At 47.2% G+C, this 26,983-nt stretch overlaps 1 protein-coding gene across 1 annotated transcript in view; it reads right to left on the bottom strand.

Annotated features, from left to right (window-relative positions):
- Window positions 1-26,983, bottom strand: part of LOC140425561 (solute carrier family 22 member 23) — a 123,729-nt gene that overhangs the window by 1,944 nt on the left and 94,802 nt on the right. The window contains 1 exon segment of the mRNA XM_072509993.1: window positions 15,276-15,399. Within this exon segment, the coding sequence (XP_072366094.1) occupies window positions 15,276-15,399 (124 nt within the window).

Consider the following 26,983-nt stretch of genomic DNA (forward strand, 5'->3'; position numbering starts at 1 on the left):
ATCTCGTTGCTGCCCTGGCACTATTTTCTCACCATTTCAACAGGACACCAGCAGTCACCAGTCGCCACAGCAGCAATACCCTGTTTTGCCAACTGCAGAAGACTGGATATATGGGACGCTTCCCTGGCTTCACCTTTTGAACTGATCCACCAATGTTCTTAGGTAATGAAGAAAATAATGGCACTAAAAAGGGTGAAAAGTTCCCAGGACCAGATGCTTTCCATCCCAGGGCTTTAGGGAAAGCCAGTGAGAGACCTGGAAAATTATGGTTCGGGCGTCTGTAAAGCTCTCTCGTTACGGGAAACATTCCTTTAGATTGGAAAATTATGTGCATCCCTCCGCTATTTAAGGAAGGTGACAGAGGAAACCAAGGAATGAGTTTGCCTAACATTGGTCATCAGGAAACTGCTGGAACCTCAAGGATAGGGTCACTGAATTCTGTCAAATTCCTGAGCTCATCAGCAAACATCCGTATGGATTTGTGAAGGGGGCGTCATTTTCTTTTTGAAGAGGTGACTAAAGTGATGGACTGGGTATTATATTCCAGACAGCCAGAAGGTGAGCAGAAGAACTGGAGCCATCAATCTTTATTTACAGAGATTCACATTACAAACATGCACCTCCTAACCCCCAGTTTGTCTGTTCCTTTTTAAAAGGGGAAAAAGTGATTGCCCAGTTAAAGCCTACTGCCTGCATATATTTGAACACAATTAATATATAATTAGGAATTGGATGATACATTCATAACCAACAGAAAGCCATTGATAAAGTCTCTAAGAGACTGTTAGCAAAGTTGAAGTTCATGGAATTGAAGGCAAATTATTGACCTCATTAGGAAATTGGCTGTGAAAAGAATAATGGGCAGGTGCTCTAATTGGCAGAATGTGACATGGTGTCCCGCAAGGATCTGTGCTGGGGCCTCAACTATTCCACTGTAATCATTAACGACTTAGCTGCCAGGATACAAAGCGGTTTGCTGATGCCAGAAACATAGGCGGCACTGCGAGCATTGCAGATCGATACGCTAAGTGAAGTGGCAAGACCGTGTCAAATGGAAGCGAATGGAAGGTCATCCAATTTGGACATCCAAAAGAATAGAACAGGGTCATTTCTGAATGGTGAAAAACTAGAAACAATGGAGCTCCAACAAGATTTCAGGGTTCAGGTCCATAGATCATAAAAATGTCATGCATCAATCAAAAAGATGAATAGACGGAGGGTGAGAATAAGGCGACAGAAGTCCTGCTTCAGTTATGCTGGGGTACTGAGCAATTTTGGGCAGCACACTTCTGTAAGAATATACTGGCTTGGGAAGGAGTGAAGTGGAAATTTACAAGAATGATACCTGAACATTAAAGGGTTAAATTACAAGGGGTGGGGAGATAATTACACAAAGCTGGCTTATATGCCCTGAAATTTAAAAAGGTTAAGTTATTTAATCAAAATTTTCAAGCTATAAAGGGGAACAGACAGGGTAGTTGGACTGGAATTATTTCTGCTGATTGGAGAGTCTGGAACCAAGGCTCATAGCCTAATAATTCGAGCCAGATCATTCGCGATTGAAATTAGGAAACGCTGCATCATACAAGACAAGGGGTCTCCTTGAGTTTTGCCAGCATGGAGTCCTCCTGGGTTCATGCCTAGACTTGTTTCCTGGATCCAAGAGGTTTAGTGCGATTGTGGCTTTTTCCATTACTGATGGAGGGACAGCAGTCGGCAACTCAGGGCATCAGCATTGGCGATGTGCACACCAGGGCAGTGCTCAAAGGAGTACTCATAGGCCACCAACAATTGTGCCCAATGTTGGATCAGAGCCCAGGCGACTGTGGGGTGGGGGGGGGGGGGGGGGGGGGGAAGAAAGAGCCTTGCGACTGTTCCCTGAAGTCCTCTGGGAAAGTTTACCTAATATTTCTGGGATTTCTCGACCATCCATATTCGAGTGCCATGGCGAAAAGGCGGTGGATGGGATACACGAATGCTCTCAGCAGGGATACCGGTCTTTCTATGCGGGCGTCACCCTATACTGAGCACATGACCATCCATTGACCTCGAGGTCCCTGGAATCCTTTCTCAGCATTCTCCAGGGACAATGCCAGTTATGTGACTCTTTTGAGGTGTCGGGTAGGTTTTGCTAGTAGCGTTCTCTGTGTTGTGACATTGTTTATCCCGCATATCAATCGGTCCCGTTGCATCTCAGAAAGGGATGGCCCATACTCATTTCCAGGTTATCCTCGCACTTTGTACCTTATTGGAATTTCAAGGAAGGCTGCCCAGAAGGTGGCTAACAGGTTTATTTCAACTCCCTCTGCCGCGAGGTACAACACAAATGTCCCAGCCCGGGACTATTGGAACTCCCGGTCCGGTCCAGGTCTGGGAGCAGCTTTTAAAGGGCTCACTAATGAGTCCCAGCGGGGCGGGCTACCACCTGCTACAACAGGAACTCGTACTCCACAAAACCCATGGGGAGCCTGATTGGTGATCCCTCATGGTCCTGGTGAGGGTCATCACAGTCAGCATTTCACAAGTCTTACCCGTCTAGGTTTGTGTTCACTGGACAAAAGCCAGGAACAAACGGCTTGACCAGACAGCCTCCCAAACAAAGCACACGCCGAGCACCATGCAAGCTTCAATGTTCTGTACAAGCCCAAAACCCGTGCACAAAGCTCCCCAGATTACCTGCAGTTAAACAGAGGCGGCAAAATAAATGTGTCGCCGAGCTGGGAGGGCACTGGAATTGCTGACGATGGTTTCACGTGATGAGAGGAATGACAGGACAGGGGCAGTGAATCATTGTGGCATGTACAGTTGGCACAGTTGTCAAGGTGTCACAAGCGAAGCGATTAATCACACTGTTGGAGGCAGTGAAAACAGACTCCCCCACTAGCCCTGGCTGAGACGAATCCATTTGAATTTACATAGAACAAAGTACATGCTAATGAAATATAACCGTGTACATATTGGGCTCTTTAACATTAATAAACGCGACCTAACAAAGCAGCATCAACTAAACTGGATAAGTTACATCAGCACAGATTAGTCTGCTATTAAGTAGCTTGCACTATATCAACTCAACCGTCAGGGGATTTAGACTGAATACTAAAGGATAAATAAGAGTTTACTGGATTAATGCTAATGGGACACCGTCAGCTGTCCGTTTTCATCTAAACAGGATTGTTTGCCATTGTATGGTCAGTGGAAATGCTTCACACAACAACCTAGAGAGTTCAGAGAGGCTGATAAAGAACTTTAAAAAAAAAAGCTGACTGCTCACAAAAAAAACCCAGAACTCGGGGTGAAAATAAAAACAGCCCTGTGCACCGTTTTGAAGCAGCTGTACCATTGGAACATTTTATAAAGGAATTTTAACCAGCGTTGGAAGAGATCACAGAATTATTGAGGGGAGGGAGGGACTGGTTTGAGTCGATGTTTCCCACTTTCTGGAAAGGCAATGCTGAGAGCGGATAGAAGTGTTAGCCTGGAGGATGCCGAGAGGACTGGATAACGTGGAACATGACTAGTTATTTCACCTTGCCCGGAAGGCCAGAAAGGGGGGGCACAATTAAAAATAATTTGTGAAAGCACGGTCCTCGATTTCAATCCCGCCCCCACTCCTCCCACCCAAGGCAGGAAAGGGTTGGGCATGGGTTAGGGTTAAAATTCTACAAATCCCAGTGACAACACGCGTTAGCAGCATTATTCAGGCCTTCAAGGAGGTTTCCTGCTAAAAGCAGGTGGGATTCCATTTAAGACTCGACGTCACAGCACGATGATGTAATTGGGCCGATGCAAATTGTCATAGTCGCCACGGGCCAAGTAGCTCACTGCCTGCTTCCCAACAGTAACAGGCAGGAGGAAATGAATGGCCTAACGTGGCCTAGAGAAGTTTTAAACCTTCCCTGCTCTTAACTCCTTATGAGCCAGAAGGAGGAAGTATATTCCCCGGGCTTCTCTCCCGCTCCCAGTCCCGCAACAACTCACTGAGCCACCCAACCCCTGAATTTGCTGGATATCCATTTGACCCCGAGGAGGGAATAACCCCAGCTCTCCTAGGCTTAGGCCTAGTCAAAGGAATTTGCCGGGCCATTCCTATGGGTCTCTGATTGCTGAGGCCGCTGCTGCTCGACGGGCAGCCTGCTGAGGAGTAGTTTTATTCAAACAAAGCCCTACCATTACGATTGGTCTACCATAATCTACCCAGCACACCTTCCGACTCCCAGGTAGAAACCGAGGCTATTTCATGGAGTGCGTGATTGGTTTTTGGAAAAGGCTTCGTCAGGAGACGGTAGGAAAATTCCCCATTGGCGGACATGCCACAATGTTTGTTGAGATCAATGAGGAACGTTGTCTGGGTCATGCAGATTGCGGCTGTGAACCCCCCCCCAAGGGGCTGTGACACTATCTGCCCCCCAACAGGCTGTGGCACTATCTTCCCACCCAACGATTCAATGCAAAGTCTGTTAGCACCTCGGGAGACAGCCTTACGCAAACAAATTTCTCCCACCCAGAACTTACTGATGCCAGGAGTGAGCAGCATCCAAGATACACAATGTACTTTCATACGTGAGGGCAAAACGACCTTCAACTTGTTCTCAAACTGTAAATGGACAAGCCCGACTTGCTGGCTTGGAGCCGGGTGTGGAATGAGTGTGCGCCTAGTGGACTACTTTTGGTAAGCAGAGCTGGCGCTGTGGGATGATCCAAACGGCGGGTACAGACGCTCATCAGACCCCACAAAAGGTGTTGGTTGATATAAACAGCAGGACGGTGGCCATGGAAGTCGGAATCCGCTAAGAAGTATGTAACAACTCGCCTGCTGAATAGACTAGCCCTGAAAATGGATGTCACCGGAGCATCAGGACCTTACCTGGCTGTCTCTGGCAATAGAGAGCCCGCTCCATAGGGGTACGTCACAATGAGTGGTTGGGGCGGGGGGGGCAGTGAGCACGGAAGGATAGGCTTGGCTAGAATCTAGGCCCATTAGCCTCATTTTTTATTTTGTTGACATTTTCCAGCAGTTCTGGCTCTGCAGTACTGACTGGCATTCTAACTTTAAAGTCAAAACATAGGGATATGGAGAGCGCGGCGGCGAGGCTGCGGAGAGAGCGGCGGCGGCGGAGAGCGCGGCGGTGGAGAGCGCGGCAGCGAGGCTGCGGAGAGCGCGGCGGCGAGGCTGCGGCGGCGAGGCTGCGGAGAGCGCGGCGGCGAGGCTGCTGTGGCGGCGAGGCTGCGGAGAGGGTCGGCGGCGAGGCTGCGGAGAGCACAGCAGCGAGGATACGGAGAGCACAGTAACGAGGATACGGAGAGCACAGCAGTGAGGATACAGAGAGCACAGTAACGAGGATACGGAGAGCACAGCGACGAGGATACGGAGAGCACAGCGACGAGGATACGGAGAGCACAGCGACGAGGATACGGAGAGCCCAGCAACGAGTCAATCAATATAATTGTAGCTGGGAGGGGAGGACTGCAATTCAGCACAAATGCCCAAAACAGACAATCTTTTCAATATCATTTAAATACATTATTAATGAAGGCACTGAACCAGCAGATGGCAGGACCACAATGTAATTCTTCTCTTTTGAGTTAACTGGATTCAATGGAATCCACTACCTAATTATATGTGGATCTTGGGAGCACATAAAACCAGATAGAAATCTTGGCTTTGGCAGATATTGCCCACAGCTTCCAGCCTGTCCATAAGGCCCTGAACACTTGTCAGATGAAACCAATGCAACCAAGTCTGATACAATAAGAGCCGACGTTTTCAGTGAAAGTACAAACCTCTTTCAGGCGAACGAGGGTCCTTCAAACCCAATCCTATTTGTCCGTTTCACAAGAGGCAGCTATAAATAAATGGGCATCGCGCTGAGCATCTGCCTACAAGATCCATCTCTCCCCCCTTGGTATGTTTGAGTTCTTCAGACTCTGGTGAAGGACCACATCCAACCTGACGGCAAGGTAAAGATATCAGGGCAATTCTGACGTGCAGCAGCGAAATGGGTGTATATCGAACCGGCAGCTCATTTTACATCTCTCCTGGATCCATTGTTAGCACGGATTTTGTGGGACAGAGGTTGGTCAGCAGGACCTTCTTCAAAAGAAAAGGCCCAAAGGGGACCCCAGGTTGTGTGCTACATGGTATGGAGAATGATCAGCCCAACTAAAGATGGTGAATCTTGTACAGACACAAAGGTCCAGTAGCAACACACTTGTGTCTCAAAGAACAAAGAAATGTACAGCACAAGAACAGGCCCTTCGGCCCTCCAAGCCCGTGCCGACCATGCTGCCCGACTAAACTACAATCTTCTACACTTCCTGGGTCCCTATCCGTCTCAAGCTTGAGTATGCAGCTGGAAAGAGACCACTAAGTGAGTCTGTCACTCAGCTCCAGAGAGAGAAGCGGAGGCATAAACTGGCATGGAATTCACACCATTACAGTGCGCATCAGGTTCACAGCAGCAGCGACCTCTGAACAGGAGACAGATTTGGTAATGGTTGTATGAATGTAGTACTACCAGAAGCTCCATCAAGTGTTCTCTATTTTAATGTTAAATGCTGGAGCAATCTACCACAAGTCATTGCATTTCATAGAGAACAGCAGCTGCTAGATGGACACTGACTTAATATCACTTTCCAACCGGGACTTTCCAGCTTCCTCTATACTAGCTTCTGACTTGACATTTAGCTTACACTTTATGTGGACGAAGATGCTGGTCGTTGGTGCTTTTGGGTGGGGTGAGTGGGCAAAGGCAAGAGACTCCACCGAGCTGCTGAATGTTGCTGGAATATTCTGCTTTTGGTTTCTATGAGGAAAAATGACATGACTGTATCAATACGCTCTGAAGTGTGATTTGGAGGAATGCCGAGATCTCGGAGGATCAGAGGGCTGGGGGAAATTTCAGAGATAGGAAGGGGCAAGATCAGGAAGAGGTTAAAAAGCAAGCACGAGAATTCTTTAAGGCGTTGTGAAACGGGGAGATGATGCAGGACATTGAGCACAGGAGTGTTAACCAGGTTTTAAAAGCTGGTGAGTCGTTGGCCTTTATCTCAAAGGGGTTAGAATGCAAAGAGCTGGAAGTTACACTCCACTTGTTTAAATTCTTGTTAAAGATAACCTTTATTAGTGTCACAAGTACGCTTACATTAATACTGCAATGAAGTTCCTGTGAAAAGTGCAGCATGGTGGTGCAGTGGTTAGCACTGCTGCCTATGGCACTGAGGGCCCGGGTTCGATCCCGGCCCACTGTCCGTGTGGAGTTTGCACATTCTCCCAGTGCCTGCGTGGGTCTCACCCCCACAACTCAAAAGATGTGCAGGTTAGGTGGATTGGCCACGCTAAATTGCCCCTTAATTGGAAAAAAGAATTGGGTACTCTAAATTTTAATAAGTTAGTGAAAATCCCCTAGACGCCACACTCCGGCACCTGTTTGGGTACACGGAGGGAGAATTCGGAAAGTCCAATTCACCTAACAAGCACGTCTTTCGGGACCTGCGGGAGGAAACCGGAGCACTGGGAGGAAATCCACGCAGACATGGGGAGAACGTGCAGACTCGGCACAGACAGTGACCCAAGCAGAGAATCGAACCTGGGACCCTGGTGCTGTGAAGCAACAGTGCTACTGTGACACCTTCTTCAGGTTAAAACTGCGTTCAGTTCTGGGCACCACACCTCAATAAGGAGATACTGGATTTGGAATTCTGCAGAAATGATACAGGCTGCTCAGCTGCTCGCATGGTCTCCTCGGTTGCAGAACGCTAAAATAGTTACATTAGGAGGACAGGGCTTGCAACCCCTTGAGCATAGAAGGTTAAGAGGTAATCTAATGGAGGTATTCTATGATGATTAGAGGACTTGATAGGCTGGATAATCTATTCCCGCTGGTGGGGCCACCCAGAACAAAAGGAGCATAACCTTAAAATTAGAGTTCGGTGTTCGAGGGTGATGTCAGGAAACCCTTCTTCACACAAAGGGTAATGGGAACTTTGAACTCTCAGCAAAAAAAACTATTGAGAATAGCAATTTGAAAACATCAAAATCAGAGACTGGAAATGACTTAACCTAAAATAAGATTTAATAGTTAGGGCATGAAGCTAAATGGTGTTTAAGATACAGATCAGCCATAAATCAAACTGAGTGGTGGAACATGCTCAAAAGGCTGAATGGTTTACTGCAGCTCCTATGTTCACTCTACGAAAGACAACATTGTACTATTAACGTGCAAACATCTTTGGGTCGTTTACAAAGAGATGACGAACCATGGAAGGCCGTATAGGAAGAGAGACAAAATACTGGGTTGGAAGGGTTGCTTTTGCAAAGGTGTTTTTTTCCCCCCAAAGTGGAGGACAGAGAGGGAGAGAAACAGAAGCGTTTAGGAAAGATGTGCTGGACAGTTGGGTTGAGGTGACCGTGCAAGAATGTTACCAACTGAGCCATGGCAGAAACATGCACAAACAGTCTCCTGGAGCTGGATGTCCAAGGACAGCTATATGGCATGGTCAACAGCATCAAAACACTGCGGCGAGATAAAAAAAAAGGACCAGGAGAAATAATGCACCATCACAGCGTGTTATTGGTTCAGGCGAGGCTGAGATGCAGTGTTGAAAATGGATCATCTTTGTCTGGTTAGGTAAAGAAATGCATGTCCCCAATATGCTTTACAGCCAAATGATACTTTTTCCAAGTGTAGTGACTGTTGCAATGTAGGAAACAGAGCAGCCATTTTGCACACTGAAAGATCCCAAAGCAAGATCACAGTAATGTGTTAAGGACCAAACAATCCAGTTCTATGGTGATGCTGATCGAGGGATAAGTTTTGGCCTGGATCCCAGGGATATCTCCCCTGCTCGTCTTTGAGCCAGTGTCTATATCTTTTACATGCACTCAGGGAGGCAGATGGAGCCTCAGTTTAACATCACATCCAAAAAACAAACATGCCTGACAGTGCAGCACTCCCTCAGTACGGTTTACCTGCTTGGAATATATTCTGCATGAAGCAGAGGAATATTGCCCTTGTAGATGCGGATATTTAATGTTTTGTAATTATCTGGACTGTCCACATCAGGTACAGCGCGAGCCCAGTCCAAAACAAAGCTCCCTCAATTCTGTCTCAAAGATTCCTGTTGTGTTACATTTCCAGGTTTGGGGCCATGTATACCACAGACTGATCACTATTCTGAACAGTAATACCCAAACTCCTTTTCCATGGGACCAGTCTGGACTGGGCTCAATCGAAGATCCTCGGAAATAAAAAGCATAGTGTACCAAAAAAAAAAAGCAGCAGCAGAGTTCCCGGATCAGAATTCAAAGGATTACCGATAGAGTATTGAAATAGTGACATAACATGCTCTGAAGATTATCCTCCGAAGGTTGACAGAATCGCTGCTGTCTCATTAAGGTGATCTGTCATTTGTACAGCCTATGATTTTTTGACAATTTGAATACATATTCATGAACATATACGTATGGGTGGCACAGTGGTTAGCACGGCTGCCTCACTGCCAGGGATCCGGATTCAATTCCAGCCTCGGGTGACGTGGAGTTCGTACATTCTTCCAGTGTCTCCGGTGCTCCAGTTTCCTCCCACAGTCCAACGATGTGCAGGTTAGTTGGGATAGGGTGGGGGAGTGGTCTAGGTAGGCTGCTCTTTTGGAGCAGACTGGATGGGCCGAATGGCTCCCTTCTGCACTTTCGGCATTCTATGTTCCATATTTTGAACAAGAGTTGGATATTTGAAAAGAAGATCGATTTCATAAAGCTTATGAGATAACATGCAGAATTTTAAATATATTTACACAAACACACACGTGCACAGGACAGAGGTGGGTGTGGGGTTAAGCTGGCAGCTATGATTCATTATCTGATCAATGGGACCGAGCTAAACTGTACAAGGGTTATTTCAATGTGTTGACAGTTTTATGACCTTGGTGGAGGGATGCGAGCAGCTTCATTTTAACAATTAGTTATTGAGTTACATTTACAGTTCCATCTTTGGCAGTAAAGCCGGATTCATGATGATTGCGGAAAAAAAAAATCTACAGAAGGCAACGAATGACGGCACGAGAATCATCCTCGAGCAAACATCAAAATAAAAAAAAATAAAATGGTTTCAATTGGCACACGCCTGCAACTGGACTGTAGCTGGAAGAGAGTATTTTCTAGCGAGGTTTAAAGTTAAATATTCAAATTTTGCAGTGATTTTGATTAATTTTGTAACATATTTCCTCACAAAGAGTTTACGAGAAAGGCAGGCGCACACTTACCAGACTTGATGGGTCCAATGTGCGGTACTATTCTATGATTAGTCTCGCTAATCTTTCTTAAAAGCAAAAGATGGGCGGAATTTTCCAAAACAAGTGTCATTTTTGGCGAGAACAAGACTGTGCGATTAAGGTGGTGGTGGCGGTGTTTAGCACTGCTGCCTCACGGCGCCAAGGACCTGGGTTTGATCCCGTCCCACTGTCCGTGTGGAGTTTGCACATTCTCCCAGTGTCTGCGTGGGTCTTACCCCCACGACACAAAAAGATGTGCAGGGTAGGGGGATTGGCCACGCTAAATTGCCCCTTGGAATGGGAAAAAAAGAAGAATTGGGCACTAATATCAGCGAGATTCCTACCGGCCCCGTCAGCGCAACCCGGACAACAATTTTCAGGCACTTAGAAGAACTCTTTATCCTCCGACGTGAAAAATGCAGTGAAAAAATGATTTGCCTGCCCCGGGGGTCATCTGAGAACTTCAAATGAAGGGGAGGAGGAGCATTTAAACGGCTCCACAGCACTTGCACTCATTCAAACCAGGAGGGCGGCAGAGAGGAAACCAGCTTTTCGATTTACATAGGACCCAGTTAGCAGTTTGTCGGATGCCATGGAGAAGAGAGACGGGCTACAATATACCCTCGGGCTGGCAGGAGACCCTGCAGCCAAGGCCCCATGAATCTCACCTGGGAGACGGTGGCAGCATTAATCAAGAGAACGGCCGTGCAATGCAGAAATAAATATGAAAGACCTCCTCTGATCAGCCAGGCTAAGTGCTCCTCGTCTTTCCTCTGCACGCCATCCTTCCATCACCCCCCTGGAAAGTCACCTCGATTCCACATGCCGCCAGCTCCTGGGCCCCCAGCGCGTGACCTCCCCCCAGCACTCATCAGAACTCCTCCCTGCTTGGGTGCAGTGCCCACACATGGCCGGTGCCATTGGCCTCTGACCGACCAAGCATCCAGCTCACATTATCCCCTTCTCTGTTCCCGCAGGAGAAGAGCGTTCACAACCACCACGCGAGAGAGAAGACAGCCTGAGCTGAAGGTCCTGACTTTGGACGAGGGGCGTGCCACGGAGCTCACGGGAGGAGGAGCAGGAATGGGCCTGCAAGAGAAAAAAGTGAGGATCCGTGGCACCTTCACCCAGGTGACTAGTGATTTTAGGTAGTCCAAACCCTTGACCTGGCCATGTACTAAAACCATGACCGCTGCCTTGCAGCAACATGGCTGGACTGCCAGCAGTGTCCCACCGCCCACCCTCGACACCACCATGGAGGAGATCTTGGAAGAGAACACTGATAAGGCATCACATCTATCACCCACACCATCCACCACCACAGAGCGACGCACCTCTGGGGGGGGACCTTAGTGACCTGGTTCACTATCTGGTGAGCACCACACAGGAGGAGGCAGGAACATCCCAGGGGTCGGACAGTCAGAGGTCTGCTGGATCCCAGGACTCTGCTGTGCCCAGCCAGGTGGTTGTGCCTCTGGACACGTTTGTCCCTCAACTGTTGAGAGATTACCCGGGAATACCAGGAGAGGTTGTCAGCAACATTCATGCAACGGCAAGGTCGCATGGAGGGGCCTCTGTCACAAGAGATGTTGTCAGCAATGAGTGGCATCCAGGCCAACACTGCAAGGGTGGTGTGTGCAGTGGAAAGCCTGGGGCAAGAGGTCAGATCCATGAGGGGGGAGTGGACCATGGCCGAGGGGTTCACTGCATGGTGCAGACGATGGCGGGTCTCCAGGACTGGCAGCGCCAGATGACGTTGAGGCTTCTGGAGCTCACTCCAGTCGACCCTCCATCCCATGGAGTAACCCAGCAGCTCATTAGCACCTGAAGGGAGGAGAATCTGCTGCAGCACCTCCCAGTGCCTTCCACTCAGAGACCCTGGGAGTGACCAGCCAATCTGAACCACTCCATCCCGAGACTGGCGCAACTCTGGATCCTCAGCACCCTCTCCCTGGATTCCCTCCTGAACGACGACCTTCTCATCCGAGGACACGGGCCGCTCCTCCAGGTCTTCCTGTTGAAGGTCGTTGCCCTCCTGCAGAGCCCATGTAGGACACAGCAGACCACACCGGGAGATCCCCTGGGGACTGTACTGGAAGGCCCCATCAGACCTGTCCAGGCAGCAGAAATATATCTTCAGGAGGCTGTCGCACCGCTCCATCACAGATGAAGTTGCACCATGAGCCTCGTGGTGCCAGACCTCCGCAGTGGCGGCTAATGGGCCCGCTAAATCCTGCCCAACATTTCTGCTCACGAACTGGAGGTTTCCTCCACCTTCAGCACAAGCGTTTCCTCTCTTCACGTGTCCTCCACTTGGTTCTCTCTCAAGACATAAATTAGTTTTCCTGAACGCTTGACATTTTCTAAAGATCCATCCTTTGTTCGGACTCCTCTGTGTACACTGGTCGTATGGTGGTTCTGATTGCACAGTTTCTGACTATGTCTTGGTCTCCCGCTCTTCCTGTCAGCCTGTCACACTTGTGGCTCTCACAGGGTGGACCTCAATCTATATGCCCCTTTCTTCACCTTTCCCTCTTGTGCCCAGTCTTGTTTAGAGTTTAATTTATCTTTTGCTCCTAAAGTTCTTACTCTGTACCTTGTTGCAAATTCATATTCTTTACTTTTTAAATCTTGCTTTTGCTTCATGCGTGGCAGGGGTTGAAGACCGGGGAAGTTAGCGTGAAGTTATGTTAAGAGAGGAGCAGAAATATAGCTCAGGAAAGAGCACGCGTGGATGGTCGAGACACGCAAGTGATAAGAAATTATTAAAATTCAAGAATGCCAGAGTGCATCGGGCGGCACGGTGCAGTGGTTAGCACTGCTTGCTGCAACACGCTGCCAAGGACCCGGGTTCGATCCCGGCCCTGGGACTGTCCATGCGGAGCTTGCACGTTCTCCCAGTGTCTGCGCGGGTCTCACCCCCACAAGACCCCAAAAGATGTGCAGGGTAGGTAGATCGGCCACGCTAAATTGCCCCTTAATTGGAAAAGAAAATTGGGTCCTTTAAATTTAAAAAAATGTCAGTGTGCGAAAAGCACTTGATTCAAAAGGTCCCAGTTACAATGTGATAAACATGCAACGGGACCATTTATGCCCTTCTGAACTAAATCAGCTGTAGGTTCAACACCGTATCCAATGCAGCATTTGCACAGTGCCAGCCTGGATTCCAGGTGCAGATCCCAATGGGGCTTGAACGCACACAAGCGGGTCAAGCTCATGTTAGCAATGAGCCAGTGTGCAAAGTTGGACACTACCAGAGTATTATATTCAGAGACAAACGTTGAACAGCGGAGTGGGTAGATCACACCTGATGCACCTTAGTTTTGCTTTATGCTGACCAAGATGCAAGTACATCAGAGATGAAAACCGTTTCTGTTTTTTTTTTACAATTGAAGTTAGATAAAACTAAGCTAGGTACAATTGAAATCTCAAGACTGATTGAATATAGACGAGGATGTGACTAAATGTGTAGATGAGGGCAGTGCAGTTAATGGAGTTTACATGGATTTCAACAAAGCATTTGACAAGGTCCACATGGGAGACTTATAAAGAACGCAAATGCACATGGGATACAGGGGAACTTGATAAGGTGGATTCAAAGCTGGCTGAGCTGTAGGAAACAGGGTGATGACAGACGGCTGCTTTAGAGACTGGAAGCCAGTGTCCAGTGACGTACCACAGGGATCTGTGCTGGGTCCCCTATTATTTTTCATTCATACAAATGACTTGGATGACTATGTGGGGGGGTAGGATCAGTAAGTTTGCGGATTACACAAAGATAGCCCAGGGTGGTTAACAGTGAGGCTGAGAGTCTTGGCTTACAGGAAGATACAGACGGGATGGTCAATTGGGCAGAAAAGTGGCAGATGGAATTTAATCCTGAAAAGTGTGAGGTGTTACACTTCGGAAAAATCATGTTGGCGTTGATTAGAACTTTGGTGAGGCCACAGCTGGAGTAGTGTGTGTAATTCTGGTCGCCACATTATAGGAAGGATGTGATTGCACTGGAGGGGGTGCAGAGGCGTTTCACCAGGATGTTGCCTGGGATGGAACATTTAAGTCATGAAGAGGAGAGGTTGGATAGGCTTGGGTTGTTTTCACTGGAGCAGAGAAGACGGAGGGGTGACCTGATTTGAGGTGAACAAGATTATGAGGGGCATGGACAGGGTGGATAGGGAGAAGCTGTTCCCCTTAGTTGAAGGGTCGGTTACGAGGGGGACACAAGTTCAAGGTGAGGGGTGGGACGTTCAGGGGGATTTGAGGAAAAGCTTTTTTTCAAACCCAGAAGGTGGTGACGGTCTGGAATGCTCTGCCTGGGAGGGTGGTAGAGGCGGGTTGCCTCACATCCTTTAAAAGTTACCTGGATGAGCACTTGGCACGTCTAAACATTCAAAGCTATTGGCCAAGTGCTGGCAAATGGGATTAGGATTGGCAGACCAGGTGCCTTCCATGCGGCGGTGCAGACTGGATGGACCGAAGGGCCTTTCTGCATTGTTTGTCTGTGATTCTGTGATCTCAACTTCAGAACAGTTCACCCCAAGTGCACCAGTTCTTCTTCCTCACACTTTCACCATGATTACGATTTTATTAACTGGGAACTTTTAGTGCCACATTTTAGGGCGGCGCAGTGGCAGAGTGGTTCGCACGGCTGCCTCAATGCCAGGGACCCGGGTTTGATTCCAACCTCGGGCGACTGGGTGGAGTTTGCACTTTCTCCCATTGTCTGTGTGGGTTTCCTCCAGGTTCTCTGGATTCCTCCCACAGTTCAAAGATGTGCAGGCTGGGTGGATTGGCCCATGGTAAATTGACCCTCAAGTGTCCAAAGGTTACGTGAGGTTATAGGGATAGGGCGGAGGATCGGGCCAAGGTAGGGTGCTCTTTCGGAGGGCCGGTGCAGAACCGATGGGCCGCATGGCCTGCTCCTGCACTGTAGGGCTGATTTCCACACAGATTGGGGTAGTATGCACATTGAAAATGAAACAGAAAGATTGTGTCTGCGGTCTTACCGGATAACGGTGGGTACGAGTTCGGCACAGAAAAAGATGCTGAGGTTTCCCACGGAATGGGATGCAAACATGCCCACAATGGAGAACACGATAGAAAACGGGGTCTGCAGTTTTTTGTCCAGATCTACAAGAGAGAAGGTTTCATTCAGCAAGATATCCTTGACATTAAACATGCCGTACATTTACTATTTTGAATTACTCTTTCCAGAGGTTACTTTCAGGACAGCAATAAAGTCACAAAAATAAAAAATCAGACACTTGAAAAGAATCATCCACAATTTTCCAATTTCCTGAAGATGTGAAAATGAGATTGGCTTTAACAAAACCACAGCAAGGCCAGTCAGCTGAGGTGATTCGAGGTTCCCCGACCCTAAATCACAGAATACTCACTCCACACTGACTGGCATTTAAACCAACCTTCGACAGCGTTTCTGGAGGCTTCAATCAAGCCGAAACTGAGCAAGGACTTGGTTCCGACCGCAGTCTGGCTCCACATGCTTTGGCACACACTCTCACGAGATAGAAACTGCCAACCAAAGCATTCGGTGCCCGGAATCGTTTAACCAGCATGAATTACAGAATTGTACAGTGCAGAAGGAGGCCATTCGGTCCATCGAGTCTGCACCGGCCCTTGGAAAGAGCACCCTACACAAGCCCACACCTCCACCCTATTCCCGTAACACCACCCAACTTTTTTTTGTTTGGACACGAAGGGCAATTTAGCATGGCCAATCCACCAGACCTGCACATCTTTGGACTGTGGGAGGAAACGAGCACCCGGAGGAAACCCACGCAGACATGGGGAGAACGTGCAGACTCCGCACAGACAGTGACCAAATTGGGAATCGACCCTGGAGCTGTGACCCTGGACCCGTGCCCCCCTTAGGTAGGAGTGACTCAGATAGGAGTGACGCAGGTAGGAGTCACTCTGGGAGGGTTGAGAAGAGAGCAGCATCTGGGAAGGGGGTCGGAAGAGACAGCATCCGTTAACCGAGAAAGATGGACAGGGAGAAGGGCAGGATGTGGGGAAAACGACTGCCGAGATAAAGTGTCATGATATTTAGATCAGCATATCATGGTGCAATCACACACACACTGATGGACATGCAGTAGGACCAACCAACACACACACAACATCGCAGCCAATCACCAGTGAGAGAACACGCACTATAAAAACAGGGGACACTACAGTTCCCGCTCATTCCAGCAACAGCCAGCTCAGAGCACCAAGCTCAGAGCCTGCCGCTCAGACATTCACCATGTGCTGAGTGCCTCACCCAGATAGAGAGAGGACAGGGTCCACAGATTAGCTGGTAATGCACGTACCCAAGTTAGCAGTGTGTTGTTACAATTGAGTAGTTAATAAAATTGAGTTACACCATCTCCAGCCGTGTTGGATCGTTTGTACATCAGAACAACCTACACAACAGAAAGGAGTTGCGTTTTGAACGCCATCTTTTCCAACATTGGAAGGTTTCCAAAGTGCTCCAAACACTTTCAAAGTCACTGCTTCAATTGGAAGTACCTTGCTACATTTACGATGGGAGTAAAACGCAAGGAAACGGGCTTCAATCCTCACAAAAAGAGTTGAAACAGACACAATGGTCTTTCTGCATCATCTTGAACCAAAGGGAACAGGCCCCATTAGATTCACTGACAGGTAAAGAGCCAGAATTAATCAGCTACCACAGCCCGGCCGAGTTCGGGATTACATTTGAGAGAGGGCGAGTCATGAATCGACGTTTTAAACTTAGGAGAGGCTCATTTCGAAGGGATGAATCAGAATTTGAGCACAGCAGAATGGATAACACTACAGATGAGCTGGGGCAGTGTAGGTGTGAACTGAAAGTTGCCACGGGAAACAATAGATTAAATAAAAGGGGAAAACTGTGGCAGGCGGAGTTCAGCGTGGAGAAGTCATCCACTTTGAACCAGAGACGGATAGGCGAGAGCATTTTCAGGACAGCGAGAAGCTAGGAACTGTGGAGGATTAGAGAGACTTATTGAGCCCGTTCATTTAAAATAATCATCTAAAACTGGACATGTACAAAAGGTAACTGAAAAAGCCAATGGAATATTAGCCTTTGCCTCAAGGTTGTGGAATAGAACAAAGAAAAGTACAGCACAGGAACAGGCCCTTCGGCCCTCCAAGCCTGCGCCGACCATGCTGCCCGACTAAACTACAATCTTCTACACTTCTATGGTCCGTATCCCTCTATTCTCATCCTATTCATGTATTTGTCAAGATGCCCCTTAAACGTCACTATCGTCCCTGCTTCCACCACCTCCTCCGGCAGCAAGTTCCAGGCACCCACTACCCTCTGTAAAAAAACTTGCCTCGTACATCTCCTCTAAACCTTGCCCCTCACACCTTAAACCTATGCCCCCTAGTAATTGACCCCTCTACCCTGGGAAAAAGTCTCTGACTATCCACTCTGTCTATGACCCTCATAATTTTGAAGACCTCTATCAGGTCGCCCCTCAACCTCCTTCGTTCCAGTGAGAACAAACCAAGTTTATTCAACCTCTCCTCATATCTAATGCCCTTCATGCCAGGCAACATCCTGGTAAATCTCTTCTGCACTCTCTCTAAAGCCTCCACATCCTTCTGGTAGTGTGGCGACCAGAATTGAACACTATACTCCAAGTGTGGTCTAACTAAGGTTCTATACAGCTACAACAAGACTTGCCAATTTTTATACTCTATGCCCCAGCCAATGAAGGCAAGCATGCCGTATGCCTTCTTGACTACCTTCTCGGCCTGTGTTGCCTCTTTCAGTGACCTGTGGACCTGTACACCAAGATCTCTCTGACTTTCAATACTCTTGAGGGTTCTACCATTCACCGTATATTCCCTCCCTGTATTAGACCTTCCAAAATTCATTACCTCACATTTGTCCAGATTAAACTCCATCTGCCATCTCTCCGCCCAAGTCTCCAAACAATCTAAATCCTGCTATATCCTCTGATAGTCCTCATCGCTATCCGCAATTCCACCAACCTTTGTGTTGTCCGCAAACTTATAAATCAGACCAGTTACATTTTCCTCCAAATCATTTATATATACTACGAACAGCAAAGGTCCAAGCACTGATCCCTGCGGAACACCACAAGTCACAGCCCTCCAATCAGAAAATCACCCTTCCATTGCTACTCTCTGCCTTCTATGACCTAGCCAGTTCTGTATCCATCTTGCCAGCTCACCTCTGATCCTACATGACTTCACCTTTTGTACCAGTCTGCCATGAGGTATCTTGTCAAAGGCCTTACTGAAGTCCATTTGGACAACATCCACTGCCCTACCTGCATCAATCATCTTTGTGACCTTCTCGAAAAACTATCAAGTTACTGAGACACGACCTCCCCTTCACAAAGCTATGCTGCCACTTGCTAATACGACCTCTTGCTTCCAAATGGGAGTAGATCCTGTCTCGAAGAATTCTCTCGAGTAATTTCCCTACTACTGATGTAAGGCTCACCGGCCTGTAGTTCCCTGGATTATCCTTGCTACCAGTCTTAAACAAAGGAACAACATTGGCTATTCTCCAGTCCTCCGGGACACCACCTGAAGACAGTGAGGATCCAAAGATTTCTGTCAAGGCCTCAGCAATTTCCTCTCTTGCCTCCTTCAGTATTCTGGGGTAGATCCCATCAGGTCCTGGGTAATTATCTACCGTAATATTTTTCAAGACGCCCAACACCTCGTCTTTTTGGATCTCAATGTGACCCAGGCTATCTACACACCCTTCTCCAGACTCAACATCCACCAATTCCTTCTGTTCAGTGAATACAGATGCAAAGCATTCATTTAGTACCTCGCCCATTTCCTCTGGCTCCACACATAGATTCTCTCTCCTCTCCTTCAGTGGGCTACCCTCTTGCTTTTTATGTATGTGGAAAAAGCCTTGGGATTTTCCTTAACCCTATTTGCCAATGACTTTTCGTGAGCCCTTTTAGCCCTCCTGATTCTTTGCTTAAGTTCCTTCTTACTTTCCTTATATTCCACACAGGCTTCGTCTCCAGCCCTGACAAATGCCTCCTTTTTCTTTTTGACGAGGCCTACAATATCCCTCGTTATCCAAGGTTCCCAAAATTTGCCGTATTTATCCTTCTTCCTCACAGGAGCATGCCGGTCCTGAATTCCTTTCAACTGACATTTGAAAGCCTCCCGCATGTCAGATGTTGATTTACCCTCAAACATCCACCCCCAATCTAGGTTCTTCAGTTCCCGCCTAATATTGTTATAATTAGCCTTCCCCCAATTTAGCACATTCACCCTAGGACCACTCTTATCCTTGTCCACCAGCACTTTAAAACTCACTGAATTGTGGTCACTGTTCCTGAAATGCTCCCCTACTGAAACTTCTACCACCTGGCCAGGCTCATGCCCCAATACCAGGTCCAGTACAGCCCCTTCCCTAGTTGAACTATCTACATATTGTTTTAAGAAGCCCTCCTGGAGGCTCCTTACAAACTCTACGCTGTCCAAGCCCCTGGCACTAAGTGAGTCCCAATCAATATTGGGAAAGTTAAAGTCTCCCATCACAACAACCCTGTTGCTTTTACTCCTTTCCAAAATCTGTCTACCTATCTGCTCCTCTATCTCCCGCTGGCTGTTGGGAGGCCTGTAGTAACATTGTGACTGCACCCTTCTTATTCCTGATCTCTACCCATATAGCCTCGCTGCCCTCGGAGGCGTCCTCCCAAAGTACAGCTGTTATATTCTCCCTAACCAGTAGCGCAACTCCTCCACCCCTTTTACCTCCCCCTCTATCCCGCCTGAAATATCTAAATCCTGGAATGTTTAGCTGTCAATCCTGTCCTTCCCTCAACCAGGTCTCTGTAATGGCAACAACATCATAGTTCCAAGTACTAATCCAAGCTCTGAGTTCATCTGCCTTACCTGTTATACTTCTTGCATTAAAACGTATGCATTTCAGGTCACCACCCCCGCTGTTTTCAGCAACATCTCCCTGTCTGCTCTTCCTCAGAGCCATACTCGCCCTATTTCCTAGTTCTCCCTCAATTTTTTCCACCTTCTGACCTATTGCTCTGGTACCCACCCCCTGACTTACTAGTTTAAACCTTCCTGTGTGACACTAGCAAACCTTGCGGCCAGGATATTTATGCTTCTCCAGTTTAGATGCAATCCGCCCTTCTTATACAGGTCACACCTACCCCAGATGAGCTCCCAGTGGTCCAGATAACGGAAACCCTCCCTCCTACACCAGCTGTTTAGCCACGTGTTTAGCTGCTCTATCTTCCTATTTCTAGCCTCACTGGCACATGGCACAGGGAGTAATCCTGAGATTACAACCCTTGAGATTCTGTCTTTTAACTTTCTGCCTAGCTCCCTGAACTCCTGCTGCAGGACCTCATCCCACTTCCTGCCTATGTCGTTAGTACCAATATGTACCACGACCTCTGCCTGTTTGCTCTCCCCCTTCAGGATGCCCGCTACCCGTTCAGAGACATCCTGGACCCTGGCACCAGGGAGGCAACATACCATCCTGGAGTCTCTTTCACGTCCACAGAAGCGCCTATCTGTGCCCCTGACTATAGAGTCCCCTATGTTTATTGCTCTTCTGCGCTTTGAACCTCCCTGAACATTAGAGTCAGCCGTGGTGCCACTGCTCTGGCTGCTGCTGTTTTCCCCGGATAGGCTATTCCCCCCGACAGTATCCAAAGGGGTATACCTGCTCGAGAGGGGGAGAACCACAGGGGATTCCTGCACTGACTGCCTACCCCTAAGCGCCTTAGGACATCCTGCGGTCATGTAAGGCACTATGTAACAATTCGCTAGCCTCTTGTTTTCTCTGGGCTATCTAAGCCAGTCTTTTCTGCCAGTCTCTTCCACTGCACTTCCATACAGTCACCGTCAATCGCCCAGTTGTCAGTGTGAACGGTGCGATCTTCATACCTCACTCGCAGGTACCCTTGTGCCAGAGGTATGGAAAGTCGTGACCCAGTGGCTAATTCAATGTACAGAATGTGTTTGGATATTCGGTCATCATCCATCTGATTAATGCAGTCAAACCAGTACAAACATCATTGGTTTCACAATGTGTGTCTGCTGGTGGAATTAGCATGCTTCAGGACTTCAGCTGGTGACCGCATCCTGCTTTGGAGTTTGGTTTGACCACCAACATTAGGAAGACAAATGTCGTGGTCCAGGATATTTGCCACACTGCCATCTATCAGCATTGGCAATGTGACGATGGAGGTTGCCAATAGCTTCACATATCTCGGCTCCACAATCTAGGTCCCGCAATCACCAATCGGTCACTTTGACATTAAAATCAACACGCAAAAATTGCAAAAGCTGTAGCTGTTATGTCCAAGCTGAATAAGAGAATGTGGAACAGCAGCCTCACTGAGAACATCAAACTGCAAGTTTACCAAGCCCAAGATCTCAGCGTGCACCTCTCCAGCGGCGAGACCTGAAAGACATACGCTAGGTTGGAGAAAAGGCTGAACTATTTCCACCGTTGCTGCTTGACAAGATTATTTGCTCCATATCGCCCTTGGTCTTCTGGGCAGTGCCCAGCATAAGTGATCCTCTCTGCCATGTGCCACACCAGGGTCGAGCAGGGGTAAGATCCTTGCAAATATCTTTAGACACCAGAGAGGTTTGCATTTTTATATAGTGCCTTTCATGACCGCAGGATGTCCTAAGGCGCTTTACAGCGAATGAAGCACTGTAGTGACTGTTATGTCGCTGAACCAGATTGCATGATGGGAAATTTGGCCAAGTGCAATAAAAGCACATTCTCCCAGTGTGTGTGTTCATCTCACCCCCACAACCCAAAGATGTGCAGGGCAGGTGGATTGGCCCCGCTAAATTGTCCCTTAATTGGAAAAATAAATATGGGTGCTCTATATTTATTTTTCCGAAAGTACTACAATAAAAAAGTGAGCAATGATGTAAACCCGTGTCCAGACACGAGATCTACCGTGGTGAGCCACAAGAAAGGTCATAAGTCAAAGATAGCAACCTCCTCGTGAAAAGGAGGAAACGACTTGGAGCTAGACAGCCACAGACATTAGCAGACCCTGGGCAAGAGGATCATCTGACTTTTGTGATTGCAAAAAAGCCTGTCACTGCATGGAGAACATGAAGCAGATGTGTCTCGCTTACCAGACAGCGGGAAGATTGACCTGGAGGGCGGTGCACATACATCATCAAACATTAGAGGCTGAAGAAATTGGTATAAAACTGAAGCCTCGAGCAACAAAAACTCTGGGAACAACCATTACAGAAGACGAACCCAAGTCAGTGGCTCGGAGACCAGGGAAGTATCCCTGGCCAGCTGTTCTGCTAGGGGATACTAGAGTTTGATTTGTGAATTGTTGTGAATTGTGTAACGTTTTAGTATATGGAGTTAAAGAGTCTGTGACATAAAGTCAGGGACTTTTCAGTACAACTATAAAAAAAAAAGAAGAGTTCTTAAAGTGAATATTTATTTTGTAGTTTGCGTAACGTGTTGGTTGTGAACCCTCAAGGAGTGAGCAACAATTAGAAGGTAGGAAAAAAGCAGGGGCCCATAGTACAGCACATCATCAGGATTGGGAGAAAAGAAACTGTTATCGCCAGGTAGCAGTGATTGATCATTCAGTGATTCAAACCAAGAGCTTGGGCTGACTTAATCTCCAATTTTCTCTCCTCCTGTAAAAGGGGTGGGGTGGAAAATCCTATTTGTCACCTCTGTGGTGTTGGGCGTTCTGACACACAGATGAGCCAACACGGTTGTATATGGTACAACGCTATTTTATTTAAACTTTCTATGTACAGTTTTGTCTTGATACTCTGCACGTGGGGATTCCCGGTTTGTGATCTTGTAACAGGTCTTGTCCGTGTCTTTGTCCCCAGACCTACTGTCCACTAGGCGTCGTGCTCGTGCTTTTATGTGGTTGGTGTCCTTGTGTGTGATTGGTTGTGGTGTTGTGTGCTCTGATTTGTCTGTTGGTGTGTCCATCATGATGTGTGTGTTTGAATATCATGACAACCTCTTGTCAGGTGATTCTAGCTTATTGCTGAACTGGTTTGGAAGCTTACCAGAATGACATGTGAATTTACAGCCCGTCATTCCTGAGTCAGTTTGCTTGTCCTGTACACGGCACAACATTTCAGAGTTGGTTCAGGGTTGGGCAATCAAAGGCTCTCAAACTCGTGAGACGTCAGTGTCAGGCGGTTGCCTACAGTTAGTGGGCTCTCACACCCCACCCTTTGCCGAAGCATATACCTGTTATTTATTTTTATTTTCTTTTTAAATAAAAGAGCCCGTCAGTTTGGATCGGACTCCCTTATCGTACTGGCAGAGTCACAGACCCAGTTTCTGGTGGATCAGAGAGACGGTCACCAGGGTATAGCAGGCGGAAGAGTTAATGGTGTAGAAAGCAAGGAGCAAGCTCATTGTGAGTGCGGCATAAAATAATTACTGATACTTTCGGAGCTGGTCATTTACCCACTTCAATTTGATCAGTGGATGCACAAGATAGATTAGTGAATCTAGACTGGTGTTCGGAATGGACAGGAAGCCTGGTTAAGGTGTTAGTTTGCAAGTTAGTTCTCCCCAGCAAAATGGTTTTCCTGGTGTACAAACCGGTCGAGGGCAGGGACTCAGCAGCAGACTGGGCAGCGGAGAAATGCAGGGAAGCTTCCAGAACACCCCTTTGCAGATTTGGGCTCAGGCAGTAGTAAGTGCATGTTAGATAGTGTGGGGTCCTACAGGACTCTCACCGTCATATGGGATTTACGTATCATTTACCCCCCACCCTCCCAAAAGGAATTTAAGGTCAAAATTTAAAGCTTGTTTGAATTAAATGACTTTAATTTAAAAATAGATTGTTTAATTGCATTACGGAAAGCATTAGTGGGCAATTGTGATCAATAGGGAGGATATTGGCTCTTTAAGCTGCTAATGTAGGATACCATCAACTGTGGAAAGAGACACCACGATTCAGCTACCGCATTGCACCCAGCCTGACCCGAACGCCACATTCACCCGATGCACGGAAGTCAACGGCCGCGCCTGCAAGAGCTCAACCAGGCACCGTTTAGGACTGGTTTCTACAGACGTGAATCAGGCGTGACCTAGTTTCAAGTCTGCTGAATCGGGCCCATGGTCCTAATGCTGGAAACAACGTTCAGATTTCAAGAGGGCACTAAGCCATCATAGTGATGCCTGCGTGCGACAATACTTCACAGTGTTCGCTATCCATTAACACAAAAGTTTGCCAACTTGTTTAAAACGGAATTGCTGTGCCTTTAAAGCGTATGCGCATGCACACAATTATTCATGTATTAGAGTGTATACGGATGCTTTAGTATGTGTTTACACAATATTATCCATGTACTAGTATGTGTGAATGCATGCACACAATGTTTCGTGTGTTAGTGCGTGAACACAAGACCATCAACTTCTGTGTTACAACACGTCAGGTTATACTTGCAGCGTTGCCATGACTACCAGAACCCAATAAACAAACAAAAATGACACTCTCCCCACTGGCCAAGAGTCAAAAGCATTTCCAAGAACACCTAAAATCCAGTGACACCAGCTCTATAAATATCTAAGCAAGTCACAGCATGAAGTTGATTCTCAGGCATCTTCCACATACATGCAATGTACAATTTGACCACTCCAGAAATTGATTTCAGCAATATTTATATCTCAGTATTTCTGAAGCTACTGCTCACTATTTTTCAGATTTCTGCCATTTACTGCACATCCTTGACTTTATTTGTCCTCCCCAAATACAACCGAGTGAACGCCATGTGCCACTTTTCTGCCCCCTTGACCAGCCCATTGATGGCTTCCTGCAGTCTACATCTTCTTCGGCCAAACTACCAATTTTTGGACCATCTACAAACCTCATGCCCCCTCCATTGAAGTCATCTCATTAATTAATAATCTATCATGAAAAGCAAGGCTCCCAGTACTGAGCCCAGTGCAACTCCAATGGAACCAGTACAAAGTGGTGCAATGACAACAATCTCTCCCTCGATGTCAGCAAAACTAAAGAGCTGGTCATTAAATTCAGGAAGCAAAGTATCATACATACCCCTGGCTGCATCAACAGGGCTGAGGTGGAGATGGTTGACAGCTTCAAATTCCTCTTGTGTGCACATCACCAATCTATCCTGGTCCACCCAGGTCAACGCTACGACCAAGAAAGCAAGACAGCGCCTGTACTTCCTCAGGAAATTCAGCATGTCCACATGACTTTTACCAATTTTTACAGATGCACCATAGAAAGCATCCTATATGGCTGCATCACAGCCTCGGATGGCAATTGCTCGGCCCAAGACCGTCAGAAACTACAGAGAGTCGTGAACACAGCCCAGTCCATCACGCAAACCTACCTACACCTCCCGCTGCCTTAGGAAAGCGGGCAGCATAATCAAAGGCCCCTCCCACCCGGCTTATTCACTCTTCCAACTTCTTCCATCAGGCAGGAGATATAAAAGTCTGAGAACACGCACCAACAGATTTAAAAACCGCTTCTTCCCCACTGTTACCAGATTCCTAAAAGACCCTCTAATGGACTGATCTGATCGCTTCACACATCTTCTCTACTGAGTAGTACTAAACTCCTATATGCTTCATCCGATGCCTGTGTCTATGTATTTACATTGTGTATTATGTTTGCCCTATGTATTTTCTTTTCATGTACGGAATGATCTGGCTGAGCTGTACGCAGAACAATACTTTTCACTGTACACGTGACAATAAACAAATTTAATCCAATACAAACACCTGCCCCAAGCAGATTCTGAATCCAACCTGCCGCTCGTCCTTCAATCCCATGTGTTCTTAACCTGCTGACCAATCTGCCATGTGGGACTTGATCAAAAGGCTGGCTAAAATCCCTGCAGACTTCATCAAATGGACGTCACTTATTGATCCTCAAAATTCAATCTAGTTCGCCAGACATGACCGTTACTTGACAAACTCATGCCCGATGAGTCCATCTCTTTCTAGATGATGATTTATGCTATGCCTCGAGTTTTTAAAAATAATTTTCTTAGCACCATGGTCAGGCTGACATGTAATTACTTAGTTTACCCACTTCCTCCCTTTTTATACATTGGTACAAGTGTAGCAGTCCTCCAACCAGAGAGGATTGGAAATGGTGGTCAGAGGTTCCACTACTTCCTCCCTTGCTTCTCTCAGCGGCCTTTCAATTGAGTGTAATATAGGCTCCAAAGAACTATTCATCTGCATAATATAAATAATGAACCATTTATAGAAATATGTGATACTATTGACCAGTCAAAAGAAAAATATTTTTAATCTGAGGGACAATGGAAACTTATGGACATAATTTCCAAATAAAGAAAGTGACTTTTGCGACATGGGACCAAATATTAATCCCGCTCAACATCTGTTCAAACTCAGGAATAAGCATTTACAAAAAGCCTACTGAGGCTACTGGAGCTTGCAAGGGACAGACAGGAGGTTGAACTCACATACCCAAAAGTTGTTGGGAGGTTCGCCTGTTGTTAGCTCTGCTAAAAATAAAGGCATCGTGCTTTCTGACTCACCACTGAAATGTATTCAATGGCATGGGGTTCCTGCATTTATGTTGTATGTACAAATTAAACTCAATCACGAAAAGTCATTTCAAGTCTAACTATTCCTTTAACTATAAAAAAAAAAAAAATTTAGAGTACCCATTTCTGTTTTTTATCCCAATTAAGGGGC

Source organism: Scyliorhinus torazame, chromosome 6 (assembly GCF_047496885.1).
Source record: "Scyliorhinus torazame isolate Kashiwa2021f chromosome 6, sScyTor2.1, whole genome shotgun sequence".
NCBI lineage: Eukaryota > Metazoa > Chordata > Chondrichthyes > Carcharhiniformes > Scyliorhinidae > Scyliorhinus > Scyliorhinus torazame.